Here is a 27,529-nt window from a genome sequence, read left to right on the forward strand (position 1 = left end):
CTTCTTTGGAGGATGTAAGATTCCAAAAATCCCAACAAATAAACATGTTTTCCAGATGAAAATGATTATTAATGGGTTATCCTAAGAGTAGCTAATGGAGAAGTGTCTTGGCTTGCTGCAGGAGATCTCAATCTAAACCTGAGAGTTGCAGCTCCGGGAGAGTTTTAAAAACTGCACCTTGGAAAGGATGGAAAATTAAATCCATGCAGATATTTCCTCAGGATTAGAGGAACTGGAGTAAATTTTGTGGTATTTTTCAATTTTCACAGAGCCAAAGCAGGTGTAGCTTTGTAGAACACGAGAGATTTTACCAAACACAATTTCTGCCCTCAAGACTCTTCCTTCTGGATATCATTCCCAGGGAAAAAAAAAATCACTCTAAGACAAAAATCTCAAAAATACTCAAACTCCAAAAATTACTGGCCGGGATTCCAAATCCAATTATTTTTATTGGTCTTCCCAAGCCAGAATTTTGCTCCTTCTGTGCAGGCTGTGTTATTTGAGCACTTGGTTGAAATGGATTTTATTTTTTTGACTGAAATGCACTCAAAATTATAAAAGTATGTGCAAAACAGAGGATGCTGCCCTTCAGCAGGGTCGTAAAACCAGTATTAAGCAGGCGTCCAGGTTCTGATCCAAGCCTTTGGAATGCTGCAGGGGACGTGGGATCAGATCCTGGAGTCACAACAAGCAGAGTTTGCCAGATGGGATGAAAATAGGAGAAATCCATCAGCAATCAACAGGGAAAAAAAAGGGTCAATTGATAGAGTGTAAAATCAAATATTTATTTGTTTGGATTGATAAGGATGTGGCATGTGAAGGATGCTACGGCCAGTGGAAGGGAACGGGAATTTTCTTTGGATATTGGGAAGAAATTCTTCTTTATAGGGTGGGCAGGGGCTGGGACGGAATTCCCAGAGCAGCTGTGGCTGCCCCTGGATCCCTGGCAGTGCCCAAGGCCAGGCTGGACACTGGGACAGTGGAAGGTGTCCCTGCCCAGGGAACTGGATGATCTTTATTGTTGCCTCCAATCGCAAACCATTCCATGATTTCATGACTCAGTGAAAGGAAGGGGCAGTGCCCTGGGTGTGTGTTAGAGGCTCATTGTGCTTCCATGACTCTTCTCCAAGGACTCTTCTCCCTCCATTCTGTTCTGAATGGTGAATTCTCCCCTAAGAACCAGAGGCCAGGAATGATACATTTCTTTTGAAGTGATTTAGGGTGGCTTGGTTGCATCATTAATTTGAGCCAAGATTTCCGTGCAAACCCAGGGAGGCTGAGCAGCAAACCCAGCCCTGCATGGGGATGGAAACCTTGGCAGGGAAGTAATGGAAGGAGGGAAGGAAGAAGAGGAAAAGCTTTTCCCAGTGCCCGAGGTGCCTTGGGCTTGCTCTGAGCAGCTTGGGTTGTGCGAATCTCCAGTTGTGGAATTAACCCCGTGGATGATGCTGCTCCTCACAAGGGCTGGACTCCCAAAAACCATCCAGGTTGGCCCTTGGCAGGGATGTGATGGCAGGAGAAGGGAGAGGAAAAGCCTCTCTCAGTGCCCTTGGCTCCTTGGGCACTTTCTGAGCAGCCAGGGGTATGAATTTCCAACTGTGGAATTAACCCCATGGATGATGCTGCTCTGCATGAGAGTTGGACTCCCAAAAACCATCCTGAGGGATGAGGCTGAGCAGCAAACCCAGCTCTCCAAGGGGATGGAAACCTCAGTGCCAAGAGGAAAGGAGGGGAGAAGCTTTTCCCAGTGCCCAAGGAGCTCCCTCACTCCAAGCAGCCGGATCTGGGAATCCACGACTGTGGAATTAACCCCATGGATGATGCTGCTCCTCATAGGGGTAGGACTCCCAAAACCCATCCTGAGAGATGAGACTGAGCAGCAAACTCAGCCCTCCAAAGTGATAAAAAACCTCAGCAGGGGATGTAGTGGCAGAAGAAGAGAGGAAAATCCTTTCCCAGTGCCTAAGATGCCTTGGGCATGCTCTGAGTATCTGGATTTAGGAATTCCTGATTGAGGAATTAACCCCCTGGATGATGCTGCTCTATATGGGAGTTGGACTCCAAAACCCATCCTGAGGGATGAGGCTGAGCAGCAAACCCAGCTCTCCAAAGGGATGGAAACCTCCGTGCCAGGAGGAAAGGAGGAGAGAAGCTTTTCCCAGTGCCCAAGGAGCTCCCTCGCTCCGAGCAGCCGGATCTGGGAATCCACGACTGTGGAATTAACCCCATGGATGATGCTGCTCCTCACAGGGGTTGCACTCCCAAAAACCACCCCATGGGATGAGGCTGGGCATGCCTACGATGGCTCTGCCAGCTCCCAAAAACCCCTCTCTGCCTCGTTACTAAAAATTTCATCGGGGCGAATAAACTCCCGCTCCGAACGTGTCAACAGGAGAAAAATAACGACAGAGGGCTCGGAGAGCTTCCTGTCTCCGGGAGCATTCCTGCTGTAAACAGGGGCCATGCCAAGTGCTGAACCACTGCCCTCAGTCCAATAACAATAAATCTATTTTTTGGTTCTGCTCACCTCCGCTTGCACATTTTTGCAGCGGCGAGGATGAGGCAGACGCCACGCTCGGAGCGTTTTCCCAAATTTTATTTTTTTTTTTGCCCTGATAAAAGGGCTTCCCAGAATGTTGTTTAGGGAAAACAAAGTACCTCTCTAGATGAAAAGGTTACATAGTTTCGAGAGATCTGTTTGCCCTGCAGCTTTTCTCTTGTTGGTTTTATATTTGTTTTCAAATTGGTTTTTATTTTGCTGTTTGGTTTTTGGTGCCACCCTTCAGAACTCCTGGACTTCTGGTCAAAATATTCTGATTTTTTGTGGGCGTGTGTGTCCCCATATCTCAACTCCAATAAGAGCTGCTATTTTGTCACCAAAATAAAATCCTGCTGGGAGATAAATCAGGCTTAGGGCTGGCCAGAGAACTTGAGCAGGAGTGAGGATGCTGCAAATCAGTGGCTCACAATCGCTGTCAGGAGAGTCTTTTCCAGCACAGTCATGTGCATAAACCCTCGTCCGGCTGAATCAGTCTCTGTTCCCTTCCAAAACCCCTTTAGGAGCAGGAAAAAGTACTAAAAATAGACTTTTAAATTAATTTTTTATTATCTTAACGCTGCATCTCTCCACATTTTTTTGCCCCCATCCTGCTCCCCACTGTTTTCCCCACCATATGATGTCCACAGAGTTTTCCCAGCCTCTCCAAATCATTATTCCATTCATCTCCGGATGATATTTCTGGGAGTCCCCTTGGAGAGCTGCAGCCTCTGGGCACAGGGTGGGAATTCTGTGCAAACCTTTAGCACCAGGGCAGGTCTGGGGCTCAGAAAAGGATGCAAGGAAGGATCCTAAATTCCTAAATTCCTGTTGCCTTTTCCCACTGAAGGTGTGTGGGGAGGAGGTTCTGGAGAGGGAAGGAGCTGCCTGGAGGGCTCGGTGCCATCAGAGCTCTCCAGCAGGGTGGTGCTTGGAGCTGTGTGTCCACATCAGTTCCCTGAAATTTAGGGAGGAACTGAAGGAAAAGCTTTGGCAGAGCCACACATTTTCCACAGGCTGGACTTAGTGCACAAAGCCCTGCTCACCTCCAAGGCCACAGAGCTGGAAGTTGGCAGCTTCCAGGTCGGTAATGGCAGCGTTATCCCCCCTCCCAGACATCCATCGAGTGACCCCGGGGCTTTTCCGAGCTCTGGGATCGATGGGAGCTGCATTAGTGGGATGACAGCACAGAGACTCCTTGCTCCAAGCAAATCAGCTCTGAGGAAACAGCCCCAGGGCAGCTGCTGGGCTCAGAGAGCTCCCGGGGAAATGCTCAGGTTGGGATTGATCTGCTTCAGGTAAAATTCAGGGCTGCCCCCATCACTCTGCACAGCTCCTGAAAGGTGCCTGTGCTCACCTGGGGCTGGGCTCTTTCTCCAGCAGCACTGACACAACCAGAGCACACAGCCTCCAGCTGCACCAAGGGAAATACAGGTTGGATAGCAGGGAAAAGGTTTTTGCAGCAAGGGTGAGAAAGTTCTGGAATGGCTGCCCGGGGAGGTGGTGCAGTCCCCATGCCTGGGTGTGTTTAACAAAGCCTGGATGTGGTACTGGGGGCCAGGGCTCAGTTGAGCTGCTGGGGCTGGGCTGGACTCGATGGGCTTGAAGGTCTCTTCCAACCCAGTGATTCTGGAATTCTGTGAATTCTGTGAACTCCTCACTGCAGGAACAGCCCTGTTGGTGCTGGAAGGCTTCCTTGCCTTTCCTGCTCAGACAGGGCGTTGTTGCTCTTCCAGGGAATCCACACCTTCCCTGCTCCCTGCAGCTGCAGCCTCTGCCTGCAGCCGTGCCCAGGGTTTGTTCCCAGCTCCTGCATGGAACCGTAGAATGGGGTGGGAAGGAAGGGACCATAAAGATCACCTCATTCCAACCCTGCTGCCATGGGCAGGGACAATTTTTCCTGTCCCAGGTTTTTCAGAATCACATCCTGCTTGGCCTTGGGCACTGCCAGGGATCCAGGGGCAGCCACAGCTGCTGTGGGCATCCCCACCCTGCCAGGGAAGGATTTCTTTCCAAGATCCCATCCAGCCCTGCCCTCTGGCACTGGGAGCCATCCCCTGGGTCCTGGCACTGCAAACGGGACAGGGACTGAGGCAAAATCCAGGTCTCCAAGGGATTTTTCCAAGTTCACAGGACAATGCACCAGGCCAGGAATGGGATGGGCCAAAACCACAACAGCCATGGCACGAGGTTTGCCTGCTGTGAGGATTGGGCAAAGGATGGGAAAAGTGCTCAGAGGGGAGAAGGAATCACAGGTTCAAACAGAAAAGCAGCCAGAGAATCCTGGAATCCCAGAATGGTTTGGGTTGGGAGGGGTTTTAGGGATCACCCAGTGCCACCCCTGCCATGGCAGGGACACCTCCCACTGTCCCAGGCTGCTCCAGCCCCAGTGTCCAACCTGGCCTTGGGCACTGCCAGGGATCCAAGGGCAGCCACAGCTGCTCTGGGAATTCCATCCCACCCCCTCATTTCCATCACAGGGAACAATTCCTTCCTAATATCCAACAGAAGCCTTCCTGCTGTCAGTCTGAAGCCATTCCCTGTGTCCTGTCTCTCCATCCCCTGGAAATTGTCTCTCTCCATTCCTTGGAGAAGAGGGGAGGGGACAGAGGCTGCAGCTCAAGGCCAGCTGACCCCTCTGAGGGCCTGGGCTGAGGCCTCAAGGCTTTGGGGGCGTTTTTCAGGGATTTCCCCAGAAATCCCCCTGGGCTGGGGGAAGGGGAGAGCTGAGAGGTGTAATTTGGGATTTAATCCCACTTCAGAGGGATAAATCTGCTCGTGAACCTGGGCCTTAACCTCTCCATGTCTCTGTCATCCCTATAAAGTCTGGGGGATAATTTCTACCTCAAAAAGCTGATGAATGGTCTGAAATTAAAGCTGGGCTCAGGACTATCATTAAGCTTAAGCATCCCAAGGCATTTTCAGTGAGAAGGTGGGAGAAGCTTTGCAGTGGAGCCATTTCATCCTGAACTGTCCTTTCCACCTGCTCTTCCTGTTTTTCCCTTTCCCTGAACTCCTCAGCAGTGACACAGCAGCCAGGGCAGTTTGTGGGATGCACTTTGTGGAGGTCAGCTCATTACTGAGCACTCCACAAGCAGCCCAAGCTCTGCCCCAGATGAGCACTTTATTTAAAACAAAAATGATTTTGAGGGGAAAAAAACCCCAAATTCCCTGATATTTAGATCACAGCTTGGAAGCAAAGATTCAGGTTTTGGGGAGCCCATGCACAGAAGCATCAGAAATTTCCATTAGAGCCATTTTTGGGGGGGAAAAAAAAATAATTCCACCCTCTCCAAATGTGTGTTCAACCATGATCTTTGTGGAAATTGAGTATATCTAATTCAAGCCCTCAGATGTTTTAATAACAATTATTGTTTCTATGGGCTGCAGCTGAGATCTCCTTGTGCTGCCACTTGTGCAGGGGCCAGGCACCCCAAGCCCTTCATTCCTGCTGGGCTGTAATTATTGTCCCCACCCAAATTCATCAGAATTTTGTGCTGGTTACAGCTCCACTTAGAGGTAGAGGCTGCTTGGCTTTTCCATTCAATGTTGTTCCTTCCCTCCTCCCTGCTCCGTGCATTTCATGCTTTAATCCATTTTGGAAACTTGACCTGCAGGCTTGCAGTCTCAGGCAGCATCCCACCCCAAAAATTCAGCTCCAACAGATCACTGGGGTTGTTTTTGAGGATAAAAAATCCCATTCAGCAGGGGTTGGTGTCACAAGTCCCATTCAGCAGGGGTTGGTGTCACAAGTCCCATTCAGCAGGGGTTGGTGTCACTCTGGTGCACAGACACATGCCCAGGAGCCACCACAAAGCCCCAGAGCCGGGGAGCTCAGGGTGCTGAGCCACAAATGAGGCTCCTGGCAGCCAAATTCCTCCCAGAGCTGGAAACCCACTCTGGAATTGGCCATCAGCACCCAGGGCATTCCTGGGGGTTGGTGTTTGGGGTTGCCAGAGGTGACTCGTGGCTGCGTCAGCTCCTGGGTGTCACCCTTGGGTGGCTTTTGTGTCCCTGTGTCCCCACAGGTGATTTCCCAGCTGCAGAGCTGCCCCAGCGCAGGGAGGAGCTGGAGCTGCTGCAGAGAGCCCAGAGGAGGCTCCAGGATGAGCAGAGGGATGGAGCAGCTCTGCTGGCAGGAAAGGCTGGCACAGCTGGCATTGTTCACCTGCACAGGAGAAGCTTTGGCCTGAGCTCAGGGTGGCCTTGCAGGGCCTGCAGGAGCCCCAGGAAAGCTGGAGAGAGACAATTTCCAGGGGATGCAGGGACAGCACACAGGGAATGGCTTCCAACTGGAAAATTACAGGTTCAGATCAGATATTAGGAACAATTTCCTCCCTGGCAGGGTGGGCAGGCCCTGGCACAGGCTGTCCCTGGATCCCTGGCAGTGCCCAAGGCCAGGTTGGACACTGGGGCTGGGAGCCCCTGGGACACTGGGAGGTGTCCCTGCCATGGTAGGTGTGGGATGAGATGATTTTTAAGGTTCCTCCAACCCAAACCATTCTGGGATTCCGTTTTAGGGCACGCTGCCCTCAGAGGCCTTCTCTTTTTTATGGTCTCTTTCGTTTCCAACCTCTCCCAGATTCTCAGGTGTTTTCCTACTTCAGCTCCTCCCTGATCAATGGCCACAACCATTTTCTACCCATACACCTATTTTCATTCTCTAAGCACAAATTGAGCTTTTGTGGCCTCTCTGCTCGAGCACATGGACAGGAGAATTCACACCAAGATGGCAGAAGCAGCAGCCTGCGAGAGGCAGAGCAGGAATCCAGCTGTAAAACTCCTGTTTTATATGAAACCCACGAACTTTTCCAAGGAATTCCCATCACATCCAAGCTGCTGGAGGACAGCAGTGCCATCAGGTGCCACCAGCTGTCCTTTTCCACACATGCCAGGCTGGCAGGGCAGGGAGGAGCACAGGATGGTGTCACCACCACAGCCCAGGGCCCGGGGAAGTGAAACCCCTCAGCAGCACAGAAGTGAAACTGGCTGCACACAAACTGTCAAATTTCAGCGTAAACATCTCTTTCCCCCCCAAAAAAAACCCCACAGACAGAACAAACTGTGGCTGTTTTAGTGAGCTCAGTGCCAGCCTTGCAAGGTTCCCCAGCCTGCTGTGCCAGGGGGAGATTCTGAGGTTTCCAGGTGAGATGCTGAAGGTGCTGCCTGCTCCAGGGAGGGACAAAAAGCAGCACTGGGGCAGAAATGTGGTTTGAAATTGGCACTGATGCCTTCTGGCATGCTGGGTGCTCATCCCCATCCTTTCTCTGAGGGAAGGGTTGGATTGCAGCGCAAGAAAAGAGAGGAAAAGTGATTTCAGACCTTCCCTCCCACCTCCTTGAGGCAGCCCCAGACTCCTCCAGGGGAGCTTCCCAAGATATTTGTGCTTTTTTGGTATCCTGGGATCCACTTAGAGCTCCTCTGAGGATCCCCCAGACTCTTTTCATCCCTTGCTACCCCAGGTAGCAGCCCCAGCCTCCTGCCCATGCTGATTTTTCTCTTTCCATGGAACCTGCATCTCCCTGAGACTCTTCCCAAACATTCTTTGGGAGCCTTTTCACCTCTCCTCCAAGGAACTGAAATCCCAGGTAGCAGCAAAGCTCAGGGCCTGGGTTATATTGGTTTGAAAAGAATGGAAATTAAACAAATGGAAATATCATTAAATCTATAATGCAATTAAATAATAGATAAATAATATCATTAAATAATATATAAATAATATAATTAAATAATATATAAATAATATAATTAGAGTATAATATAATTAAAATAATAACAAACCATGGGAAAACAACAAACAAAGAATGGAAATAACGAACAAATGGAAAATAACACCGAGAGCAGCAGCAGCTCCCACATCTGCCTGGGTCAATATTTCATGTCTGCAGCTCAGGATAATATTTTTGACTTCTGAAAGAAGCAAATGATCAGGGAAACTCTCCTCAAGAGTGACAGGGACTTCCCTTATCACCCAGATAAATTCAAATTCAACCTGGGTGCCTGCTGAGCCTGGCAATGTCTCTATTACTCGATTTCAGTGATGTAATTTGGGTTGCTCAATGTAATTCCTGTGTTGCCTGAGGTTAAAAGTGCCAAAATAATTGGTGCATTTTGGCTCAGCGCTGTTATTTTGATTTCACCAAAAGAATTGAAAGGATTCCACCCCAAGACAAAACCTCCTGGGAATGCCACAGCAGCTCTGCTGCTTTCCAGGCCAGAGTTGGAATTTTTGGCCAGGAAAAAATGTGGAGAAAGGGAGGAAAAGAGTGTGAAGGACATGTCTGGAGTGCTGCAGGGAGCTGGGAAGGGGAAAAGCCAGCACCAGCCATGTCCCTGCAAGAATGAGCTGCTTTTCCAGCTTTATTGTGGAAAAAAAATCAGGATTGGGAGTTGGAGAGGAAAGGAAAAGGGAAAAGCCAGGATCAACCATGTCCCTGCAGGAATGAGCCACTTTGCCACCTTTATTATGAAAAAAAATTGGGATTTGGGAGTTGGAGAGGAAATGAAAAGGGAAAATCCAGGATCAACTGTGTCCCTGCAGGGATGAGCTGCTTTTCCAGCTTTATTGTGGATTTGGGAGTTGGAGAGGAAAGGAAAGGGAAAATCCAGGATCAACTATGTCCCTGCAGGGATGAGCTGCTTTTCCAGCTTTATTGTGGAAAAAAATTCAGGATTTGGGAGTTGGGAAGGAAAAGGAAGTGGAAAATCCAGCACCAGCCATGTCCCTGCTTTTGCAGCTTTATTGTGAAAAAAATTCAGGATTTGGGAGTTGGAGAGGAAAGGAAAAGGGAAAATCCAGAACCAGCCATGTCCTTGCAAGAATGAGCTGCTTTTCCAGCTTTGTTGTGGGAAAAAAATCAGGATTTGGGAGCTGGAGAGGAAAGGAAAAGGAAAATCCAGAACCAGCCATGTCCTTGCAGGAATGAGCTGCTTTTCCACAAATATTGGGGAGAAAAAGCATGATTTGGGAGCTGGGAAGGAAAGGAAAAGGGAAAATCCAGGACCAGCCATGTTCCTGTAGGAATGAGCTGCTTTTCTGTCTTAATTTAAAAAAAAATCCAATATTCCTGGGGGTTCTGGTTTGCAGCAGGACCCCTTTTGGCCCTGTAGAAATCCGGAACAAAACATTTATTGATTTAGAGTGCTGGAGATTTCATCTGTGTAAGGAGCTGCTGTGCAAACACTGAGAGAACTTCCTGGAGTGAGAAATGCTCCCAAGGTCAGGTTTATCCTGCTTTGGCAGGAGGGAAGGGGCTGGATTTCCCAAATTTCCAGTTTGACACGTGCTTAAACCTGAAAAAAAAACATAAAAATCAACAAACAGCTCCATTTCCCCTGTGACTGATTCACTTCTCTTGGAGTTATGGAATGGTTTGGGTTGGGAAGGACTTTAAAAGTCAGCCAGTGCCATGGGCAGGGACATGTGCCACTGTCCCATCTGCCCCTGAAATGCTCCCAAGGTCAGGTTTATCCTGCTTTGGCAGGAGGGAAGGGAGTGAATAGGAGGGAAGGGAGGTCCCAAATTTCAGTTTGACACGTGCTTAAACCTGAAAAAAAACCCCATAAAATCAACAAACAGCTCCATTTCCCCTGTGACTGATTCACATGGGCAACTCTGGGAGTCCTGGAATGGTTTGGGTTGGGAAGGACCTTCAGAATCACCCAGTGCCATGGGCAGGGACATCTGCCACTGTCCCATCTGCCACTGAAATGCTCCCAAGGTCAGGTTTATCCTGCTTTGGCAGGAGGGAAGGGAGTGAATCTCCCAAATTTCAGTTTGACACGTGCTTAAACCTGAAAAAAACCCCATAAACCCTTCCTCCCTTGGTCCAAGTCCCTCTCCAGCTGTTTTGAAGCTCCTTTAGGCCCTGGAAAAAGCTCTAAGTTCTCCCTGGTGGATTTTTTTGGGCCACCAGCCTCATTTGGGTGTTTGGACCGTTGGTCTGCGGTGGTGACAATTTACAAATTTACAAATCCTCTAGAGCTGAGGTGAATAACAGCTTTATTTCATATTTAAATCCAGTGGCATCTGTGGTGCTGCTGGTAAACAAATCATGGTTTTTTTTTTTTTGATGCCTCTTGCTCCAGCTGCAGTTTTGTATTTTGGTTTTTTGGGTTTTTTTTCTTCTGATGAAACAGCACCAGATCAAACATCAGGGGCAAAATTTTATTCTGTGCCAAACTCACTGGTGTCTGCAGAAAAAAAGCCACCACCTGAGCACAGAATTTCGTTTCATACAGGCTTTGAACACCTACAAATAAAAACCTTTTAGTCCCGGGATGAGCAGCTGTTAATTCATGAAAGGTCAAGTGATTTCAGCCCTTCTCTTGATCCGATTTGGAGGGCTCAGAGATAAGAAGCAGCAAAAAATTGGCCCCAGTGTCTGGGAGGTGACGTTTGGGAATGGATATGGGATGTGTGGATGGCATCCTGGAGATGCTTCAATGCAGAGAGCCGGGGAGATGCTGGGAGGAGCCAGAAAAATGGGGGAAATTGATCATTTAGCGTGGTTTAATACTGGTACAAAGGGGCTAAAAGGTAGAAAATGGATTAAAAAACCTCCGAAATAAAATCATCCTGTTTCTTCCTAGAACCTGGAATTCTCTCCTTAATAGAATAGAAATGCCTCTAATGTCATTTGAGTTGCATTTGGGCCTTACATTTCATAGTTTTCCACCTATGTCTTTTGTCCTTGTCAGCACAGACATTCTTGGCTGCTTTCCTTCTTTTTTTCCCCCTTCTTTTTCTTTAATAATTTACTGTAACGATTTTTTAAAAAGAAAAAGAAAAAAACCCCAAACAACCAAACCAAATTTCCTGGCACAAAGGTTTATTAGAACAAAGCCCAAAAGTGAAAGGCAGTGATGACACCAACCTCATCTCTTTGCCTTTTTCTCCCTCCTCCACAGCCAAATTTCTGAAGGTTTCACTCCATTTTTTCCTGTTCCCAGTGGGATGACCCTTTATCCATGGATTCAGTGGCTTTTTCAAAGGATCAAAATAGAATATTACAAATAGAGAGGTTCAAGGACAGGGATCTAGGATCTGGACAGGGATCTTCCTTCTTTCCAAAATATAATTCCCTGTATCACTAAATACTAAATACAACACCTAGACCACTGAAACAGAGAGAGAATTTTAAAATACACTTTATTTACTGAACCAATCTGCAGTATATCTGCAGATTGGAGATTAATCAGAGATTAATTAGAGATTCTGTCTCTTTTCCCAGCACGTCTCACTCCCTTTTCCCTCTGCCCCTGCAGCCACTTTTATTAGAAGTGTTCCTCCGCCCTGCAGCCCCAGCTGATGGTGACAGCACTCAGGGGTGACTCAGGCAGGACACAGGAGCTTCATGTGACCGTGGTGTCACCCAGGATTCGTGTTCTGCCCTTGGTTCCTCCCAGACATTCCCAGGGGATCAGCTCACGGGCCTCTTGCTCCCTCTAGAGCTCTGCAGGGAGGTCCTGAAGACCACCAGGATCCTGCTGGAGGGGGATGGACCTGGAATGGGGCTCCAAATTCCTGGATTTCAGAGCAGGGCACAGGCAGAGCCTTTGATCCTAGGGGTTGATCATGGAATCATGGAGAGGCCTGGGTTGAAGGGACAATATCAGAGAATTCCAGAATCCCTGTGGCTGGAAAAGCGTTCCCAGCCCATGGAGTGCCAGCTGTGTCCCATGGGCACCTTGTCCCCAGCCCAGAACTCTGAGTGCCACCTCCAGGTGCTTCATGGGCGCCTCCAGATGCCCAGCTGGGGTGATTCATGCCCCTGGCCACATCCACCTGCAGCTCCTGCTGGCCAGGGCAGGGGGAGGTGGATGCTGGAGACCACCCTGGAAACAAACACCCAGGGATGGGTTTTCCTCACTTGAAACAGATGGGTTTAACAAAGCCTGGATGTGGCACTGGGTTTAGTTGAGCTCTTGGGGCTGACTTGGATTAAATGGTCTTGAAGGTCTCTTCCAACCCAATGATTCTGTGAATTCTGGGAATTCTGTGAAATGTCTTCTTCCCTTTTCATGGAATCCCTGGGGCTGGCACAGCCCTGCCAGCCCATGGAGCGCCAGCTGTGCCCCATGGGCACCTTGTCCCCAGCCCAGAGCACTCAGTGCCACCTCCAGGGGACACCTGCAGGGATGGGCACTGCAAAGCTCCCTGGGCAGCCCCTGCCAAGGCCTGAGCTCCCTTTCCATGGGCAAATTGCTGCTGCTGTCCCAGCTGAGCCTGCCCTGGCCCAGCCTGAGGCCATTCCCTCTTGGGCTTTGTGCTTTGTTCTCCTCTGAAGTTCTCTCGGTTTTGCCCAGTCTCAGGGGACCTCCTGAGCAATCCTATAAATGTGGGGACAACTCAGAATCCATCTGAGGTGGTGGAATCCCCATCCCTGCAGGTGTCCCCTGGAGGTGGCACTGAGTGCTCTGGGCTGGGGACAAGGTGCCCATGGGGCACAGCTGGCACTGCATGGGCTGGCAGGGCTGTGCCAGCCCCAGGGATTCTGCAATTCCATGACTTTTCAGCTCCCAAATCAGTGACACTTGAAGGCACTTTTGAAGTCCAGTCTCTAGCAAACCCCCCAAGAGAGTGTCCAGGTAACAATTCCAACCTCAGCTTTGTACTCCAGCCAGGACTGCTCCTGTTCCCATTGCTTTTTCTGGAAGGGCTCTGACCTTACACCTCTTGCAATAACAAACATTCCCAAGAGATTTTTTCCTACCCTGGTTGGGAGGGAAGAGCTGATGGGAGCAGTGAATCCTGGGCTGTGCCCTCACACATTTGAGACCTTGATGTCCGTGGGAAGGGTTTCCAAAGTCAAACCCTGTCCCACCTCTGGGGAATTCCATCCTTGTGCTCATCCAGTGCCTGTATCAGGAGCCACCAGGGATAGTTCTAGAGAGAAACAGGGTCTGAAGTGGCTCTTGCACCCCAAAACCCCTTTCATCCTCATCAGAGACTCCCAGGATGAGCCCAGGATGCTTGGCTTCCATCCACACAGCCCTGAGCTGATTTCTGGGTGGTTTTCCATCAATTTATGGGAACGTTGAACCTAGAGGCTCTCAGATTTTGATGTTAGCTCACGGTGCTGGTTTCTGTCACTGCTGTGACACTTTCAGTGTGACTTTTAGAGGCACCCAAACAAAAGAGTCAAGAGCCCAAGAACCCAAGCCCAAGGCCAGAGTTTCAGGATGACTTTTGGGGGTTTTTCGGTCCCTTTTTCCAGTCACTAGTGAGGTCAGGTGCTCTGTGCCTGACTCAGTTTTGGGCAATGTGTCTGTGCAGACACCCTGGGTGTATTATGCAAGTGTTGTCAGAAATAAAATCTGTATCATAACACATAAAATTCAGGAGATGTTTATGGCTCTGCTGTCATCCCAAACCAGGAATAGCCACAAACCCCACATTAAACTCCCAATCCCTCCAATCCAACCCTTGTTAACCAGCCCCATAAAGGATGAATAATTCAGGAGTGATAAAACCACTCGGCCAAGCTGGATGGGAAGGGGACAGAAGGAGCAGGGAATAAAAGCCAGGTGGTTTTGTTGGTGAGCAGCAGTGACCCAGGTTTATGGTTCATGGGGCCGTGGTTAACCAGGATGTGGTTCATGAGCACAAGGAGTGACACAAGTGTCCTCCTGCTCTGCCAGCCCATGTCATGTCCCCACACGGGCTTGGTTGAGTCTGTTCTGGAAAAAATCTTTTAAAACAACAAAATCAAGTCCCTCTTCTACTTTATTCTGGTCTTGTAGAGTGAAATTACAGCAACGTTTTGCTCCATTGTTGTTGGGGTTTTTCCTGCATTTATTTTCTGTATAGAAACCTCTCCAGAACTTTCTAAAGAAATGAATTGATGCCATGTTCTAGCAGAGCAGTTGACAAAAAAAAAAACTAAATTGGAAGCAAGATGGAAACATTGCAGACTAGTCCAGTAAATAAAGTATATTTTAAAATTCTCTCTCTGTTTTAATGGTCTAGGTGTTGTATTTAGTGTTACAGGGAATTGTATTTTGGAAAGGAGGAAGATCCCTGTCCATTTTACATTTCTATTTAATATTCTATTTACATTTCGATTGAAATTTAGCCTTATTTATAGAGCAATTTCTATTTAATTTTTACATTTCCATTGAAATTTCTATTTAAAATTCTATTTACATTCCTATTGAAATTCCTATTGAAATTTCTACTGAAATTTAATCCCCTTTATACAGCTATTTCTATTTCATTTTTACATTTCTGTTTACTATCCTATTTGCATTCCTATTAAAATTTCTATTGAAATTTGGCCATATTTATAGAGCCATTTCTATTGAATTTTTACATTTCTACTGCAATTTGGCCTTATTTATAGACCTATTTCTATTGAGATTTCTATTGAAATTTGGCCATATTTATAGAGCTATTTCTACTGAATTTTTACATTTCTATGGGAATTTGACCCTATTTATAGAGCTAACTGAAGCAAACAATAAAAAATGCGTGGAAGGGAAGAAACTCCTCACTGGGGCTGGAGCCAGGGGGTGAAATGAGGGTGAGGGAGGAAGAGCCTCAATTCCCTCTTGGAGTGATGCAGAGTGTTATTTCTGCTCTTCCACAAATGCCAGGAGTAAATGCTGGGATGGTGTTGAGTTTTATCTTCTTTTCTGCTAAGGTGGGGATGAAATGTGTGAGAGGATATTTGTTGTTGGGACTCAGATGTTTATCAGTTCTTATCTCTGTCACAGTCTCACAAACCCTGAGTTCTGCAGCACTTCACTCCAACAAACTAAAAATGGAGCCCTGTCTCTCTCTGCAAGGCCTTTCAAGGATAAACTGTCCAATTAAGAAATGACACCTCAATTATTTTCACTTTTAACCCAATAACCAACCACCCATGCCCGCAATGGGGACTTTTTTATCCAATGACACAAAACCACCCAAACCCATGGAGAAGAAGGTGAAGAAGAAGGAGCAGCTTCCACCCTAAAACCTCCATCTTGCTTTCTATCCATTCCTGTGTTCTAAACCCTTCAACTCTGAGTTTCCCACCCTGTGATATCACACACTTCTATTCAAACTCCACACCTTTAATCTCAGTTTTATTCTTGAATTTTGGAAGTTTCTCCATGGCCTCAGGTCAGTGCAGTGTTCTCCTGGGGGTCAGTGCCTGGCAGCACAGAAAGTCTGGAATTCTCAGCAACCAGGGTTCCAGCAGGGTAGCAGAACTTTTCCCAAAGCAGAGCCATGCTGCGCACAGAACAACTTGGAAAAGGCCTTCACAATTTTCTTGCTGAATAATAGAGAAACTGAGCCTTGTCCTCTGCTGTGGCTTCATAAAATATTTTAATTCTCTATGGACGAGCTGTAGGGATTTTTTTTAAATTATTTTTTTCCATTCCCTTCTTTCTTGGCATTGCAGCAGCAGCTGATTTTCAGAGCTGGAATTGATCTCCTGCTGGCCTCAGCCACAGAGTGGGGGATTTTACAGCGTGCCTGGGGGATCTGAGCGCCCACTTCTCTGTGGTTTGAACAAGTGCTGCTGCTCAGATCCCCGTGGCAGCTTTGCAAAAGCCAGCCACCATTTCCCAACCTCCCTGAACCAACTCCCTTTAGAACGCCCAGGTAACAGAGCAGAGGCAGGAATATCAGATAAACCCTGACTCTTAGGGGTAACCGCCTTTTTTTTGTTACAAACAGAGTGGAGATGATTTAAATATAAATTAATTTTGTTTCCCCGAAAGCTTTGAGCAGTTGCCACGGAGGGAATGGATCCAGCACCAGCGTTCTACACCCCATAAAACCTTTCAGTGCCTTGCAGGGTGTTCGAGCTCTACCAGAAACGAGGAGTTTGCTTTTCTCAACACTCAAGGATTTAATTTTTACATTTCTATTTAATATCCTATTGAAATTTCTCATTAAATGTAGCCTTATTTATAGAGCTATTTCTATTTAAGTTTTACATTTGTATTTAATATTCTATTTAGCATTCTATTTACCTTTTGATTGAAATTTCTATTAAAATGTCCATTGAAACACAGCCTTTCTAATAGAGCTATTTCTATTTCATTTTTACATTTCTATTGAAATTTCTATTGAAATTTGGCCTTATTTATAGACCTATTTCTATTCTATTTTTACATTTCTGTTGAAATTTCTATTGAAATTTGGCCTTATTTATAGACCTATTTCTATTTCATTTTTACATTTCTATTGAAATTTCTTTGGAAATGTAGCTTTATTTATAGATCTATTTCTATTGAATTCTTACATTTCTATTGAAATTTCTATTGAAATTTGGCCTTATTTATAGACCTATTTCCATTGAATTCTTACATTTCTATTGAAATTTGGCCATTTTTATAGATCTATTTCTATTTCATTTTTACATTTCTATTGAAATTTCTATTGAAATGTAGCCTTATTTATAGACCTATTTCTATTTCATTTTTAAATTTTAATTGACATTTTTATTGAATTTTGGCCATATTTATAGACCTATTTCTATTTCATTTTTACATTTCTATTGAAATTTGTCCTTAGTTACAGATCTATTTCTATTTCATTTTTACATTTCTATTGAAATTTCTATTGAAATTTGTCCTTATTTACAGACCTATTTCCATTGAATTTGTTTTTTCACTAACATTTTCTCTTTTCCTGTTGCAGGGAAAAGCTTCACCCTGACTATCACAGTCTTCACAAACCCTCCCCAAGTGGCCACGTACCACAGAGCCATCAAGATCACAGTGGATGGACCTCGGGAACCCCGAAGTAAGTGAGCTCAGGGGAGAATTCCCAGAGGGATAAACTGATTTCATGGCGGGGCTCATCCCCATCCACACCAAATCCAGCAGCATGTGGAGAAATGGGAATGTTTGAAGCTTTCAAACGGTTTTTATGCTGCCTTCCTGAAGTGTTCTTTCTCACTGGTGTCCAGCTCAACCAGTGACTTGCATTTCTGAAATGCCCAGCCAGGCCTGGCTTGGCCCAAACCCAAGAGCTGACTGAAGGGATGCTGGGAAAAGGTGGGCAGCAGTACCTGGCACATCATTTCTTGCTTTTCAAATGTTAAGGGCATTTTAAAGCATTGCAAACCAATATGGCATTGATCAAACCCTTCAAACGGGAATAAATGCCATGGTTTGCTGCTTCCTGGAGTTCCCTGAGCCTCAGCTGTGGGACAGCTTGGGTGAAACCATTGATCTGCACAGACAGCAAATCTATCTTTCTTTTCTTTTTTTCTTTCTTTCTTTCTTTCTTTCTTTCTTTCTTTCTTTCTTTCTTTCTTTCTTTCTTTCTTTTTCTTTCTTTCTTTCTTTCTTTCTTTCTTTCTTTCTTTCTTTCTTTCTTTCTTTCTTTCTTTCTTTCTTTCTTTCTTCCTTCCTTCCTTCCTTCCTTCCTTCCTTCCTTCCTTCCTTCCTTCCTTCCTTCCTTCCTTCCTTCCTTCCTTCCTTCCTTCCTTCCTTCCTTCCTTCCTTCCTTCCTTCCTTCCTTCCTTCCTTCCTCCTTCCTTCCTTCCTTTTCCTTCCTTCTCTCCTTCCTTCTCCTCCTTCCTCCTTCCTTCCTTCCTTCCTTCCTTCCTTCCTTCCTTCCTTCCTTCCTTCCTTCCTTCCTTCCCTCTCTTTCTCTCTCTTTCTCTCTTCCCATTTTCAAAAGACTAAAGCACAAGGAGGAGCTGAAGGATTTGATGTTGCCAGGGAATGCCCAAGCCCTGCACACAGGGGGTTGTTTTGTTCAGGTGACACTGGCAGCCATTCCCTGTGTGCTGTCCCTGCATGCCCTGGAAATTGTCTCTCTCCAGCTTTCCTGGGGCTCCTGCAGGCCCTGCAAGGCCACCCTGAGCTCAGGCCAAAGCTTCTCCTGTGCAGGTGAACAATGCCAGCTGTGCCAACCTTTCCTCCCAGCCTTTCCTCCATCCCTCTGCTCATCAGAGGCAATTCTTGGCCTCAGTCACCACCCCAACGGGGCATTTGCATATTGTTATCAAAATGTAAATTGAGGTTTGGGATGAGTTTCTTGCACCCCTCCCACACTCTTGGCAGAAGTTCTGGATGTTGCTTAAGTGGAATTGTCCCGGGAGAACAGAGCAGCAGGACTCAAACACCCTCCAGGGAATGAGACTCACAGCTTGGGGCTGCTTAACCAGGAAAGAAATGTTTCATCCTTCAGCTAAAATAGCTTAGAAAACTCAGGTTTTCTTCTGGAGCCTTCATTTACCTGAGTTGCATCATAATCCACGTTTTTGATGGAAAAATCTGACATATTTTTTGGATTTGATGACAGGCCTTAAAACAAATACCCTGTCAGAGTAAGACTTCTTATTTATTTATTCTTATTTCTTTGGGTTTTTTTATTTAAATTGTGGTTGAATTGTCACTGAAAAATATCCTCAGTGAACCAGGCAGCTGCGCACATAAAAAAGATATTTGCGTATTCAAATTCCAGATTTGCATATTCAATTACCTGGGCATGCTCACGGTTTGCAGGCAATGAATAAACTTTAGTTCTTTGAATATGCATCTGCTTGAAACCAAATCCTCCTGGCAGGCAAACCTTCTGCTGGAAATCAATTCTTCAGTTGGTAGAAGAGTTAATATTTAATGAGATTCTGCATTTTAAGGAGGAAGTGGAGATTGGATCCACACGGAAGCAGCGCTGGGATCTGCCCGACCCAAATGCATGCAAAGGCTTCCCTGGAATTCATACCCCGTGTTTTAGGCAAATGAACTGCGCGGTGAGGGAGCTTTGAGGCGCCTCACCAGGAAAGGTTGGGCTCCCCCCAGCAGGAATTGACAGCTCTGTTATTGCTGAGTCATTCATGACACAGCACAAAGGGAGTGTGGGATCATGGAACGGTTTGGGGTGGAAGGGATTAAAGCTCATCCAGCTCCACCCCTGCCATGGCAGGGACACCTCCCACTGTCCCAGGCTGCTCCAGCCCCAGTGTCCAGCCTGGCCTTGGGCACTGCCAGGGATCCAGGGCCTGCCCACCCTGCCAGGGAACAATTCCTAATTCCCAATATCCCATCCAGCCCTGCCCTCTGGCACTGGGAGCCATCCCCTGGGTCCTGGCACTGCCAAAGGGACAGGGACTGAGGCAAAATCCAGGTCTCCAAGGGATTTTTCCAAGTTCACAGGACAATGCACCAGGCCAGGAATGGGATGGGCCAAAACCACAACAGCCATGGCACGAGGTTTGCCTGCTGTGAGGATTGGGCAAAGGATGGGAAAAGTGCTCAGAGGGGAGAAGGAATCACAGGTTCAAACAGAAAAGCAGCCAGAGAATCCCAGAATCCCAGAATGGTTTGGGTTGGGAAGGGGTTTTAGGGATCACCCAGTGCCACCCCTGCCATGGCAGGGACACCTCCCACTGTCCCAGGCTGCTCCAGCCCCAGTGTCCAGCCTGGCCTTGGGCACTGCCAGGGATCCAGGGGCAGCCCCAGCTGCTCTGGGACACCTCTCCCAAGGCCTCACCATCCCCTGAGGAAAGAATTCCTTCCCAAAATCCCATCTAACCCTGCCATCTCTTTAAAACCATTCCCCTTTTCCTGTCACTCTCTGCCTGCATAAAAATCCTTCTCTATTCCTTTTAGAACCTCTGAGCTCTCCCGGAGCCTTCTCCTCCCCAGGCCCAACACCCCAGCTCTCCCAACTTTTCCAATGATTCTCTTTTGCTCCCTCTATTTTTAAGTGGGCTTCAAAGTCCTCAAATTTGACTTCTCACCAAGATTTCCAAATCGCAGCCACAAGCAGTGACATTTTTCCCCTAAATTCCTTTGATGGAGATACGGATTTGCCTGGATCTGTGGTGAGCCCTGTCAAACCAGGCCTGCCATGGACTGAAGGGATTTAGAAGGATTTCAGCCTTCTTGGATTGGGATGGGAATCAAAAGAAAACCTGCTGGATTTGAGTGGTTTCCTTTCAGGAATGGATATTTGGGAACATTCCCCCACATCCATGACTCACTCAGTCACCAGGGCTGAAGGAATTCCAAACAGGCTGAGATGTTTTCTCCTGGTTCACCAGAGATTTGGGGAGCAATGGCAACAAACTGAGATCCTGCTGTCTTCCAGGGATCTAGACAAACCTGCTGCCCTCCAAAACCAACTCCAACAACAGTTTTTGAATAATTTCCTAAAACCAACTCCAACAACCATTTTTGATTCATGTCCTTTGTGGTTTTGGTGGTTCTCAGACAGCTTGGATTCCAATAAGTGCAAGGGGCCAGGGGAAGTTCAGATTAAGGATTAGAAACAATTTTTCCCTCACTGAGTGGTCAGGCCTTGGGCTGAGCTGCCCAGGGGGTTTGGAGTCCCTGGAATTGTCCCAGAGCAGTCTGGATGTGGCCTTGGGGACAGGGATTGGGGTGGTGCTGGTGGAGCTGAAGGTGATCCTGAGGGGCTCTTCCAGCCTTTCTGGGATTCTGTGGCTTTTTGGCTCTCTGGGATGTGTGGAGGTGACAAGAGGTGACAATAACACCATCACAGGGCCACCTTTGCACAAAGGCCAGTGGACACTGTGTTCCTGCACATCCCATCATCCATGCTTGCTGGGATGTCCAGCTCTTTGGCCAGCAGCACGTCTAAATTTGCCCTCCAAATTGTGATAAATCCCCATTTGTGGGAATTCCACATTTTCCTTTTTGTCCCCCATTGGATTCCTGTCTGTGCCTACCCAGAGTAAACTTCTCAAATTGTCGCAGCTCATAAAGAGAGCCAAGGTACTTAAAAACCTGGCTCTCCCACCCCTGCTTTCATTATGGATTTTTAAAACCTCTTTTGAACTGAGCATTTTTATTCCCCATTTCTGAATAAATGCTTATTTTCAAAATGGGGATTTTTTTCTGAAAAGAAATCCTGCTGCACTGTCAGGGAGAAGGGCAGGATGACCTAACCCATCATTTTCTTCTCTGATTCTATGATTCATAAAGCAATTTCTGTTTTTATGAGCAAGGTCCATGGGGAAAATCATTAGCAGAAACCAGATCAAGAGTAGTGCTCCTGATGAAAATACTTTTGGTTAGGAAACTTGGTAGAAATAGTCTGAGTCCTAAATTAAATATTTCCCTTAGGCCATTTGACCTGCTATGTACATCTGCTGAAAAATTAGGGTTTTTTTCTTCTTTTGACTGCTTTTTTCTGCTTTTCCTCATTGAATTGTTTTAACCTACAAAGCTCTGAAAAATTTGCTCGTGGCCCAAGTGCCTGAAAGTGATGTGAAAGGAAAAGGCTACATGGATTTAGCCTGAAGTTAAGATGGGCATTAAATGTCATTATTCCCTGTTGGATATGTAGCTTTCCCAAATACTTTTGGAAAAAAATATATATCCAAGAGTGGGATGCTGAGGGGTGTGGAGAGAGGGAATATTTTGCTGAGCAGGAGTTCAGAAGGAGCTGCTGGTTCTGTTCTGAAGGAAATCTTGTCCTACCTGAGGTCATTTTTAGGGAAATCCCAAGAACCTTTTTTTTAATATAATAATAACAAAAGTCAAATTCTCCTCCAAAAAAAACCTTTTCATTATTTCAGCGGGCTGAAATAATATTCATGTCTTTATTTCTTGCTCATTTTCTGCTGCAACTGCCTCATTTTGGAAGCTGAGGCTGAATTGTACCAAATAACAACTTAGAAACCAGAAAAAAAATGAACCATTTCGTTGTTGGAAAATACCCAGCATTTAAATTTAAGTGGTGGATTAGGAGTACATTTTAGTGGAAGGATTCAGATCCTTCCACTGCCCTGGAGTTACAGGGGCTGAGAGTTACTTAGGAGAAAAGACACGAAGGAGGTCCCAGCCCAGGGAGGAGCTGGAGCTGCTGCAGAGAGCCCAGAGGAGGCTCCAGGATGAGCAGAGGATGGAGCAGCTCTGCTGGCAGGAAAGGCTGGCACAGCTGGCATTGTTCACCTGCACAGGAGAAGCTTTGGCCTGAGCTCAGGGTGGCCTTGCAGGGCCTGCAGGAGCCCCAGGAAAGCTGGAGAGAGACAATTTCCAGGGGATGCAGGGACAGCACCCAGGGAATGGCTGCCAGTGCCAGAGGGCAGGGCTGGGTGGGATCTTGGCAATGAGGAATTGTTCCCTGGCAGGGTGGGCAGGGCTGGGATGGAATTCCATCCCTGGATCCCTGGCAGTGCCCAAGGCCAGGTTGAGATGGGGATTGGAGCAGCCTGGGGTAGATGAAGGTGTCCCTGCCATGGCACTGGCTGATCTTTAATGTCCCTCCCAACCCAAACCATTCCATGATATAAATTCTGTATGAAAGCAAAGTCGCCTCTTTTCCAATACATGCTTCCATTTTATTTTTTTTTTTTTTAATTTTGAACAAAGCTTGTGAATCTCTGAATTCTAACAGATAAAGGATCGCATTAAGGAAAGACAGGAATTCTTGGTTTCCAGGCCTTTTGTCTGGAGATAAAACTGACACGTGATTATTTCATGGCACTCTTCCAGCCCAAACTTTTCTAAGCCTAAGCTTTTTCCTAAGCTTTTCTTTGTTATATCCCATCTAACTCTGCTCTCTGACACTTTAAAGCCATTCCCTTATATTCCTGTCACTCCATGCCCTGGTGAAAATCCCTCTCCAGCATTTTTGTAGCCCCTTTATGTATTTATGGAATTTAACTGGTTGGCAACACAAAGGGTTGTTAAATTCATAGGAATTCCTGGCACAGAGCAGTGCTGGTGAGGATCCTTTGTATCCTATCAATAAGTTCAACCTCAGTAAGTTTTTAACACTTTCATCCTTGAGGATTCATGGTGCAGACACTCCTTTTCCATATGGGATGGGATTATTTTCCCTGTCATTTATCAGTCTCTCTGCTGAGGCTGGAGGGTTGGGATTGGGTGATGTGAGACAGGAATTTGTAATTTATTTAGTTCAAGGAAATGGTCAAATATGTGGAGCAAGAAACCTGGTGACAACACTGCTTTTCTGGGAGTGCAGTTGATCCTATAGAATTGCTTCCCAAATCATTTTGGGGTTTTTAAAATGAAACACAGAAGTGTTGGCAGGCCGAGCTCCTTCCCTGAGAAATCAGGGACAAGGGAAGCCAGAGCTGCTGCACTGTGGGTTAGGAATGAAGTTAAGTCTGACCCAGTCCTGCAGAAATTATTTCAACCCCTTTTCTTAGTCACTTCATCCCACACAGCTCTTTTTTCACCCTTCACCATTAACATGATTTTCAATCTGATAATTTTGGTGACCCTCCTTGATGTCTCTCTGCTGAAACCAGGGGGAAGTGAACTGTGACAAAGCCAGAATCAGCTGAATGTGGATGATTTCTGAACGTGCCTCACTAGGCCTGACTTTCTCTTGCCAAATGCTCTCTCCACAAAGGTTTTGTAGCTGTTAAAAGCAGTGAGCAAGATGATCATCTCTGGGGACAAGAACATTTTCCATAGGAATAGGAAAACATGAGGGGAAAAAAGATTTGAAGCAGAGGCTGGGGCAGGGAAAGGATGGGCCTGGAGTTGGATCTCTCAGTGGAGGTGCCTGTTGTGGGGTTTAGGAAGTTATTTTGTGGAGTGGAGGTGCCTGTTGTAGGTTTTTAGGAGTTATTTTGCCTTTCCCCTTCCCAGAAGGAGATTTGCTGGCAAAGCTGGGCTGTTGGAGCATCAATCCCCCTGTCCCTCAGGAGTGGCAGATGAGAAATTTTCCTTCAGAGTTTTCCTTCTCTCTGTGAGCTGATCCCTCCTTCCTCAGCTCCTCAGGGGGCTGGGAGAAGGGAGAGGGAAACTTTCACCCCTCATGGAGGGCTCAGACACTTCTGTTTGCTAAAGAAGATTTTAGCAGTGCAGGATCTTTTTTAAAGCCCCAGTTTTTGAGGAGATTCCTGCTTTATGGGCTCCCCAAAACACCACGTGTGAAAGGGAAAGGCTGGAGGAAGCTATGCAGCATTTTTAGTGAACAGCCCCTGTTTTCTTCTTGAAATACAACTGTAAAGAGTGGTAATCTGTTCACGTTCTGGCTGCTGAGAATTCCAGACTTTCTGTGCTGCCAGGCACTGCCCCCCAAGAGAACACTGCATTGACCTGAGGCCCTGGAGAAGCTTCCAGAATGGAATGACAGAACTGGGATTGTGGGGGTGGAGTTTGAATAGAAGTGTGTGATATCACAGGCTGGGAAACTTAAGAGTTTGTAATAGTAATATATATGAGTATATAATAGTAATATATATGGAGCAAGCCAAAAACTGGCAAAAATCCACCTGCTCTGCAGTTCCTCCCGGCTTTGCCTGCCCTGGATTATCAGCTGGAGCACTCCCCAAAACACCACAGGCTTTTGCTTCGTGGTGGTGAAGAATGGAAAAAAGGCTTTACTTTGGTTCTGCATCTCCATTTGTGCTCCTGCTCTTTGGGAATACTGGAATGGCTGCCCGGGGAGGTGGTGCAGTCCCCATCCCTGGGTGTGTTTAACAAAGCCTGGATGTGGCACTGGGGGCCAGGGCTCAGTTGAGCTGTTGGGGCTGGGCTGGACTCGATGGGCTTGGAGGTCTCTTCCAACCCAGTGATTCTGGGAATTCTGTGGAATTGCAGTGAGGAAATGCATTTTCTCTCAGTGTTTATGAGAAATCTCACTCAGGCTGATCCTGTGCCTGTGCTGGGTAGGGGTTTGCAAAGCAGGAGGGACAGAATGCCCGGGGGAGAACTGTGTTCTTCCAGTGCCTTAAGGGGTTCCAGCAGAGCTGCAGAGGGATTTTTCACAAGGGATGGAGTGACAGGACACAGGGAATGGCTTTAAGCTGAAGGAGGGCAGGGATGGATGGGATATTGGGAAGGAATTGTTCCCTGGGAGGGTGGGGAGGACATGGAATAGAAGCTGAATAGATCCAAGGTGTCCAAGGACACACTGGGATAATGTGGGATAGTGGATGGTGTCCCTGCCCATGACAGGGATCTTCAAGGTCCCTTCCAACCCAAACCATTCCATGATTCCATGAGAGGCCATCTCAACTCTGCTTGGAATCATCAGGGCAGGTGTTGTCTCTCCTACAAGAACACCCTCTCCTCATAAATCACTTAAACACATCCTGAAGAGACAGAAAGATGTGAACATCTTCCCTGCCTCCCTTAATCATGGAACAGATTAGGAACAGCATGTAAAAATGGGAGGAGGCAGCAGAAAGAATGTCCCCTGTCATAAACAAAACATGGAGACATTTTATTTTTATTTTTCTAATAGTGCCTGACCTTTGTTCCTTTATTCTTCCTTTGAGTTTGGAGCTTGAGTCCATCGAGCCCCACATCCACCAGGCCACCTTCTGGAGCTGACTAGTCCAGAAAAGCCAGGCTGTGTCACAACCCTCAGCACAGAAAGCTGCAGGAGGAGAAAAAAAAAACCAAAAAAAACCCAGAAACATTTATGGGACAGTGTTGATTTAATTATTAAGGATTCTGTTTGTCTGATTCCTCCCTCCAGCCAGCACCACGGGCTGTTCCTCATTACCTGCCCCATGTATCTTCCCAATCTCACCACAAACAGTTTGGGTTGACCACACCACTTCCCTCTTGAAAGTTAATCCAGTTTGACTCACCCTGAGCAGCTCGGGCCGAGCCAAGGAAAACAAGGCAAAGAATAACCTGCTTGTATCCACTTTGGAAACTTCTCAGAGGCCCTGCTTTCAGAGTGCTCCACAGTAGCTCACTATATCTCCCTGCAGCTGCAGGGAAAATCAGGGAAGCAAAGAAAAAAAAAAAAAAGAGGGTTCCAGAAGTTAAAATAAAGCCCAGGCAGAAGCACGTGAAATTTATGAGTTCACAGTGGAGTGTTAGTCCAGAGGAGGAACCAAAAAATTAAAATAGCCAAAGTCATTTCTGTGGAAAACCAGATATTTTCAGTTGTTGTGTGGCAAGAGCAGGCACTGGGTTTGCTAAAAGCAAAGGTCTGAAGTTCAAGGGAGGCGTGGAGCCCCAGTTATGCTCTTTTCTTGGACAGGAGCAAAGCTCCACATGGTCAAAGTGTGAGCAGTCAGCACCTCCAGGGAGTAAATTGAATTTGGTGTTGCCAAATTGCCCTGGTTTATATAAACACCGAGGCACAGGACGTGACCTTTTAGGTGCAGGTGCCTTGTTGAGCCCTGGCTGAGGGTGAGTGATGGGGACCTTTCGCTGCCTGGAGACATTTGTGATGAAATGTTCCTGTCTGAGCAATTCCTCTGCTGTTTGTACAACCACTGCCCTGTTTGGAGTCACTGCACAGGTGACAAATGTCCTCACCCCTGGCTCTTCCTGCTCAGTGTCTGGGTTTGAAAAGCCAGGTGTCTTCTAAGGCAGGCAGGAGCCTCCCTTGAAATGGAAAATGTAAACCCCCTCCCTCTGAATTATTATCGTTTTGAAATTATCAGGCAAAGATATGAGAGTAGGAATAACAGTTCTTTACTAGGAACATTAAAATACAAATGCAATAGTACAAAAAAAAACCAGAAAACAAACTGCTGACAGACTCAGCACATGCCCTGCCCCCTGTGTGTGTCAGGGGGTGGCACAGCCCCATCCCACGGGGGCTCAGCCCTCCTGCAGTGCCAGCTGTGCTGCTGCTGCAGCAGGGATCCTGCACAAGGGGGGAGTTTTCCTCTGCAGCTCCAGGGCTGCTGCAGATGGGCCTGGGCTCCCTCTGGCAATGCAGGGCAGCAGAAAGATGCTCCTCTGGCAATGCAGGGGGCAAAGGCTGCTGTGCTGTGCCAGGCTCAGATTGGATCCAGGTAGGAATGCTTGGCTCCTCCCCTGGGCGCAGCATCTCCCCATGGGATGCTGGAATTGGATCAGCCCTGCAGGGACACTCAGTGGCCATGGACAGCAGAGATCTCCTGGAGGGAGGGTTGGCTGTGGCAGAGAGAAAGAAAAAACTGCCCCATGGACAGCAGAGAGCTGCCCCAGCTCTGACAGATGGGGATAGAACACACACCCCCATTTCCAACCTCAGACACTCAGGATGAGGGAGGGGCTCCAGAACCGTGACTGAGGTGCCTGAGTGAGGTCTCTGTGTCCAGCAGAAGCAGAACCTTCTCCCAAGCGCTGCTTTTGTAC

General features: G+C 47.1%; 1 protein-coding gene across 1 annotated transcript in view; it reads left to right on the forward strand.

Moving 5' to 3' along the window:
- The window catches only part of RUNX1 (RUNX family transcription factor 1), a 90,018-nt gene that overhangs the window by 10,769 nt on the left and 51,720 nt on the right, over positions 1–27,529 (forward strand). The window contains 1 exon segment of the mRNA XM_030959259.1: positions 17,175–17,279. Within this exon segment, the coding sequence (XP_030815119.1) occupies positions 17,175–17,279 (105 nt within the window).

This window comes from Camarhynchus parvulus, chromosome 1, assembly GCF_901933205.1.
Source record: "Camarhynchus parvulus chromosome 1, STF_HiC, whole genome shotgun sequence".
Taxonomy (NCBI): Eukaryota; Metazoa; Chordata; class Aves; order Passeriformes; family Thraupidae; genus Camarhynchus; species Camarhynchus parvulus.